Raw genomic sequence first — 7,535 nt, forward strand, 5'->3', positions numbered from 1 at the left:
TATATATATATATATATATATACATATATATATATATATATATATATATATATATATATATATATATATATATATATATATATATATATATATATATATAAGCACACACATATATATATCTATGTATTAATTTATATATTTATATATCTATGTATTTATTTATCTATGTATTAATCTATATATTTATATATATACTTATCTATGTATGTGTGTATATATATATATAAACAAACACACACGTATATATATATGTATGTGTTTGAGACAATTGTGACAAGGTTTGAAATAAATTTGTCTCAATTACCCGCACTTTTTTATGTAATTTTGTGACATGACATAACTACTAAAAAAGTTCATGACAGTTCATGAATCTCCTAACTATAATGAACAAACTTTCATTATATATAATACTTTTCATATAAATTTCAGGTCAAAAGCATATATTTAACCGAAGTTATGAAAAATGTATAGTTTTTTATTATTATTAATATTATTGTTATTATTATTTTTATTGTTATTATTGTTATTATTATTATTGTTATTATTATTTTTATTATTATTATTATTATTAATATTATAGCTTTGGAAAAATTGCAAAAAATATTTATCGAGTAAATCAACTTTTGAAAAGGAAGTTGTAATTTAAACAATTACATCTAGAATAAAGATATATATACATTTTTTATCAATACATTTTTTTTATCATCTTATTAACAATGTCTTATGTTTACAAACTTCATTTTTCATATTCAAAATGAAGTTTGTATACAAAATTTTCATATACATGTTTATACCTTTTTTAAATAGTTAAATTATATCTCATACTAAATTTTTGCAAGCTTTTCCATTCCGCTAAACTATCTTATCTCACAAAAGGTTTGCTTGAAAGGCGCTTTGTCCTTGAGATGCATTTTCTTTTGAGCATTTTAATGTGTATAAAAATTCATTCTAATCACATTAAATACAACTACTTAAAATAAAACCCCTTTTGAAATGTTAGGTTCCAACCCCTTTTATGATGTTAGGTTATCAGTTGAAGTCATAGTAATGTTACATTCATGGCATATTAGTAGTATAGACTTAATGGAAGACCCTAAGTCCAAATAAATTGATTTTAAGAAATCAACAAAGTTGAGAAAGTTAAAAAAACATTAAAAAATTTTCATGCTTATAAATAAATTTGTTCTTTTTATTACATTGGTATGTTTTTCCAACTAATTTTCTTTCACTTTATGATGGCTCAGCCTTTTGAACGAGTACAATGTTCTGCTTTATTGATTTTGTGAATTTATTCCTATGAAACATTTTCTTTTATAAATGTAAAAGTTCTCTTTGTTAGAGAGTTCTACAATCTCCATTATAGATACATATAATATTCATAATAGATACTTATAATATTGATAAGACAAATATACAAAATTTAAATGAAGTTCGAAACATCTTAAAGAGTTTAACTAAAAGTTATCGAGTTAAAAATGTACTTTTGTTACTTTGAAATGTCCAAGTGTTCAATATTTGCATAATAAATAAAGCAAAGTTACACAATTTTCATATTTACAAAAACATTTAAATGAGAAAAATATAGGATGCACTAACCAATATTTTTGAAATCACAACCAACCAATTTTCTTTAAATACGCAATAAAATAGATATAATGTTTTGTTAAAAAAGAAAAGAAAAACTGTTAAATTTTGTACAAAAGTCATCAAAAATAAAAAATTGTTTATTTTATTTTATGGCATTTTTATTTTATAGATGAACCTTAAATGATGTATAATAAAAAGTATGAATGAAAAAGTATTTAATTACACAACATCAAAATACTGACAAATTTAGATGGGGCAGGCTGTAAATTTTGTCCAGTTCTTATATTTGTTGTTTAAATAATTTTTTTTTTTTTTATTAATTTAACTTGATGTTTGTTATATTATACTAGTTTTGTTTCGGCGTTAGTATTTTTAATGTTATTCAAATAGGGCTTTTGTTGCTAATTCCAGTAAAAACTTTTTTTTTGACATTGATTATATCATTTAACTATCTATATAAAATCTATATAATAATTATCTATATAAAAATGTATATTTATTCTAGAATAAAACAAAGTATTTATTAAAAGTTGATTTTTTTTTTTTTTCTGACAAAATTGCATTAAAAAAAATAATTAAAAAATAACTATTGAATAATAGTAACATTTAATATTTAAAGGTAATAAAATCAAGTATTTTCTTACGTTTTCTTATATGAAATAGTTAATCAGTTTAATTTTTCCATTTCAGCTTCAAATATCATGAAATAAAACTGCATATGTAGAATTTTTAGGAAATGATGGAGCAAATTGAGACAATTTATTAAATTGGGTTCGAAGCCTATTTTTTGATTTAAAATTTCATAACAAGCTGATTTATGTCTAGAATAAAAATCAGAAAAATTAAAAGAATGAAGTTTCACAAGTTACCAATGTAAGATTTAGACAAAAAATTTTGCCTCGAAAATATTTTTAAAAGTTCTGATCATCCAAATAGCATAATATTAATTCTAGATAATATTATTTAATCTAGATTAATTGAAATTATCAGGAAATGTTTATAATTATATTCCTTCATATAATTATAAACATTTCCTGATAATTTCAATTAATTTAGATGAGTATTTTAGAAGTTATGAACCGCATCGATTTGAAAGTTTCCCTTTTGTCTATTTCTCAATTTCTTACGAGTTAAATTTGTCATTCCTTAAACTTATAGTTTATTATACGTATGCGATCATTATCCTCCTAAATTCAATATTGTATACTGTAAAATTTCCTGAATCCATCCCAAATTTTTCGAAAACATTAAGAATACTCTTTTTACCTTCATTAAAACCTATTTCTTTTTTAAGACCTTTGCTAACAAATGTTGGCTTTGGCATCATGCAATCAATGCATCATTTCTTAAATCAATAAAAATTGATAATAGATACATGATTTCTTAGTAAAATCATCTTGTGTGTAATGAAAAGCTGTTGGGCTGATTGATGGAACTTTGTTCATGAATCAAAAAACCCTATTAATTGCAGACAGACTTTTCACAAAACGTAATTACAGTTCTTAAGTTCAAGTAAAAGTGCCTTTTTCACAAAACGTAATTACAATTTTTAATTTTAAGTAAAAAGCACTAGCTCTTGGAGTACTTGGTTTTCAAAATGTTTTACTTGTGTAAATGGAGTAACTCCATTCACAAATTATGCAACAAGTCCTTGTTTTTTTTTTTTACATTTTTAAAGGCATCCTTATTACTACAGGTTGGACAGCAACCAGTACGACTAATTATCTCAGAAATAACATCGGTATTAATTAAAACATAATGAAATAGAGAATTAATATTCTCTAAATGAGGGTTTACTAATAATTTTTATCTTGAAAATAAAGTTTTAAGACTGATAACAACTTCACTCTTGCTTGTGGTGTCATTTAATAACATGAGAGTTAAACTCAGCTGTGGTCGACCACCTTTATATTTCCGTCTAATAAATTTTTTGGTCCTGGTAATTTTCATTTTATTTGTTTAAACTACACAAAAGACAAAACTATTTCAACCAATATCATAACTACTACTCTAGTCATAAAATTTTAAATAAATAGCAACATCAATGCATAAGTTCGTTATCTTTTACTCAGCATTAGTTTAATATTTTTACACAGTATATTTGGGACATATATTTATAAACGTTAGGCCTAATACACAAAATACTATGAACGAAGCTTGATTTACAGAGAAAGTGTCATGTTAAAATTCCAACTGTGATAATGAAGAATTCATAATTTTGGGTTTTACACTAAAATACTTTCAAGAAAAAATAATAACAGATTCAGAATTTAGGAGAAATTTTAGAAAGTTGATTTTGTAAAAAACAAAGCCTACGCTAATTGGGGGGTGGGGATTGTTGAAAGCAGGCAACTGCGTACAGGGATGTTGGTGGTGGTGGTGGTGGTGGTTAGTTTACTGCGTGTGTACTTTATGGATGCTATCTTTTTCACCTTTCTATTGCCGAAGGGGTCACTACAGTTAAGGAGGCTTTTTTTTAAACATTTGTTAACTCTAAATTCGAAACGAATTTTAACGAATAAAGCCGCTGCGTGAAGAAACAAACTGAAGAGTGGATTTTCAAAAGTGCTTTTGTTTAAAAAAAAAAGAAACAAAGTTTTAGGAGAGAAAGAGAACGTTAGATAATCAAACGGTAAATGTACTCGCTGTCCTTAATACCCTCTATACTCTAGTACGCATTCGTACATTTTTGAGTAACCCCCACTCTCTCTTTCCCTCTCATCATACCTGGGGACACGTATATACCAAAGGCACTCATACACATTTTGATTGTTATGATTTTCCCTCGTTTAGCTGATGTTAGACTTTCAACTTGTTTTTTACCCATCTTAGCAATTACTGACACTTTTTTTGGTACTGAAGAAATTCCTGTCTCGTTAACATTATATATATAATTTGGAGTTATGTTATTTTCATCTATGCTTTTAGTCAATAGTTCAACAATTTTATTCACAGCAGGTCGGTTAAATCCCATTGCTCTAGCTCCAGAAGTTCCCTCTGGCATACGCAAAGAAATAACAGGATTGCGTTTTAGAAAGCTTTCTGCCCACTGACATCCTGCCATTCCTGTTTTTTTGTTAAAGCTATGTGACATCTTGTTCTTTTCAGCTAGCTGAAATGCCAATTCTCTCAAATCTTTCATTGTAACTGGAAACAAGCAACTCTCTAGAAAAATTAGGTGTTTAGCTAACTCTTATTCTTGTTCAAGGTTAAAAACTGATTTAAAATTCCCAAGTTTTTTTACTGAACAACTACTTAGTTCTAAACTCCCTTGCTGAAGTCTTTTTATTCTGTCTCGCAGTGTCGTTGTTGGGATACAAATCATTAACGATGCCTTCTTATACCCCATTTCCTTCTTTATTACTGATTCAACAGCTGCTTTCATTGAATTTTCTTCCCAGGATTGTCGATGAGTTAGACGTTTGTATTTTCTAACCATATTAAGTAAATAATTTTTTCTCTATCAAAGAAAAAGTATAATAACAATATATAAATATACAATATGTATCTATATATCTATATCTATCTATAAATATATATATATATATATATATATATATATATATATATATATATATATATATATATATATATATGTATATATATATATATATAAATATATATATATATATACTTATATATATAATAGAGTTTATATAGCTAACTAGTATATATTAATACACACACACACACACACACACACACACACACACACACACACACACACACACACACACACACACACACACACACATATATATATATAGAGAGAGAGAGAGTTACTATACTATACTATATAGAGTTACTATACTATACTATATAGAGAGTTACTATACTATATATACTATACTATACTATACTATACTATACTATACTATATAGTTACTATACTATACTATAGTATAGATATAAACTCTATAACCTTAGACATTATTATTAGCAAAAGAGAATGGTTTTGAAGTATTAGTATCAAAACAATAGTAATAGTAGATCAAAACAATAGTTATAGTACTGCACTATTCTACTAATACTATTGTTTTGATCTCCTTTTTATATATAATATAAAGGCTTGTCAAAAATAAACAGTTATAAAGTAATTTTATTCAACGCTCACTAAATATTTATATATTATATATTTTAATATATATAATACTAAATATATTTTTAAAAAATTTTAAAATAGAATACTTACACAATTTTGTAGATATAATTAAAAGTTAAATTATTTAAAACGCGTATTACAGGGAGTTAATTTATTTCAGTGGGGGTTAGAAATACTTAAGCCCCCGGTTAATCCATTTCGCTATATTTAAAAATAATTTAACTCCCGGGGTTAAATTATTTTGAAATAGATTAACCGGGGAGTTAGAATGTTTTAACCGGGAGTTAACTTTTTGGGGAGTTACGCGTCACCGGCAGAAAATATTTCAGTGCTTTTGAGCTAATTTTTCGCTAACAACACTATTAGTCTAAAATTGCTGCATCTTTATTAAGATTATCAATTAACAAATACGGTTGGGAGTCCACCAATTTTTGTGATAAAGCACCTAATTTCTTTTTTTGCGAAAAATGTTAATCATAGCCTGACGCAACATTTTGATTTGCAATTCGTTTTAAATTTGCTTCTTTTTTTTTTGTTTGTCTCCGGATTTCGTCTTGCCATGCTCATGCATATATTTTTGTTGTTATTGTTGTTGTTGTTGTTGTTGTTCTTTATTACAATATTTATGATACAGATACAAATATATATATATATATATATATATATATATATATATATATATATATATATATATATATATATATATATATATATATATATAAAGTTAACAAGTCAAGATATCGTTAAGAAATCGTTAATAAAAATAAATATAAAAAACGCGGATACTCAAAGAAGACCAGGTCTTGTCACAGAGAAACGGCTATTGAAAAAATTAGAACGTTTTTTTTTTATTTTTTTATGATTATTTCCTTTTGTTATGGTGTTTACGGTTTGCATCAATCAAATTACTATGTCTTCCGAACAGCTGACTCATGTGAACAATGATGTCCATAATTTACTAGATAAATCACTTGCGCACACTGAATCTAATTTGTCGAAAATAATCACTGAATCTAATTTATCGCTATATTATTCACTATATATCACTGAATATAATCAATATAATTTCCTTTCCAGACTGAATATAATGCATTTCCAGATTGTTCAAAAAGTAGTGCAAAAGGATCTAGATACGATGGTTATCTCTGTGTGTTAAGCCAAATTACCAAATTTTCGTTTACGCTTCTAACAACAAAAAAACATTGCCAAATATATAAATTAACGTTTACGCTTCTGAAGACAAAAACGCCAAGCCACTACCAAAGGATGGTTGACCTCCAAACGTAGCCAACATACATATATTGGCAGATACACATACATTCATTATTTTTTATTTTCTTGTTCTTATATATATATATTAATATTTTTTTTTTTTTTTTTTGTTATTATTATTATTATTTTAAATGTTTTTATTCTTGTTATTTACTTATTTTTGTTCAATTTTTTTATTACAAAATTAAATTTAATAGCAAGAGTATATAAAGTTCGTAATATAATATTATAAATAAAAATAAACATACAATATTACAATAGAAGAGTTCTAAAACTTAAAAACTAAAACATGTTAAATAATTCACTAAAACTAAACATGTTAAATGATCGCTTGTTGATAAAAAAACAAAGAAAAAAATAAATAAAAAAGAATATACATTAAATATATACATATACTAATATAGATAAGGGATTTTCAAAAATTTAAAAGTAGATTAGTATACTTTCAGTTGAAAAAATGAGTTTTTTAAGATTTTGTTTAAAAGAATCAAAATTACATTCTTGAGAAAAATCTTTAGAAGTATTTAGAACTATACTATTCCATAAAAATGGTCCGCAAAATGAAATAAAAAAT

At 25.2% G+C, this 7,535-nt stretch overlaps 1 protein-coding gene across 1 annotated transcript in view; it reads left to right on the forward strand.

Moving 5' to 3' along the window:
• Nucleotides 1-7,087, forward strand: part of LOC136088669 (DNA ligase 1-like) — a 40,741-nt gene extending 33,654 nt beyond the window's left edge. Inside the window, exon 13 of the mRNA XM_065812980.1 lies at nucleotides 6,767-7,087. Coding sequence (XP_065669052.1) covers nucleotides 6,767-6,976 — 210 coding nt within the window. The 3' untranslated portion in view covers nucleotides 6,977-7,087. The remainder of the gene's footprint in view (nucleotides 1-6,766) is intronic.
• The last annotated feature ends 448 nt before the right edge of the window (nucleotides 7,088-7,535 follow it).

The sequence above is a fragment of the Hydra vulgaris genome, chromosome 12 (assembly GCF_038396675.1).
Source record: "Hydra vulgaris chromosome 12, alternate assembly HydraT2T_AEP".
NCBI classification, from domain to species: domain Eukaryota; kingdom Metazoa; phylum Cnidaria; class Hydrozoa; order Anthoathecata; family Hydridae; genus Hydra; species Hydra vulgaris.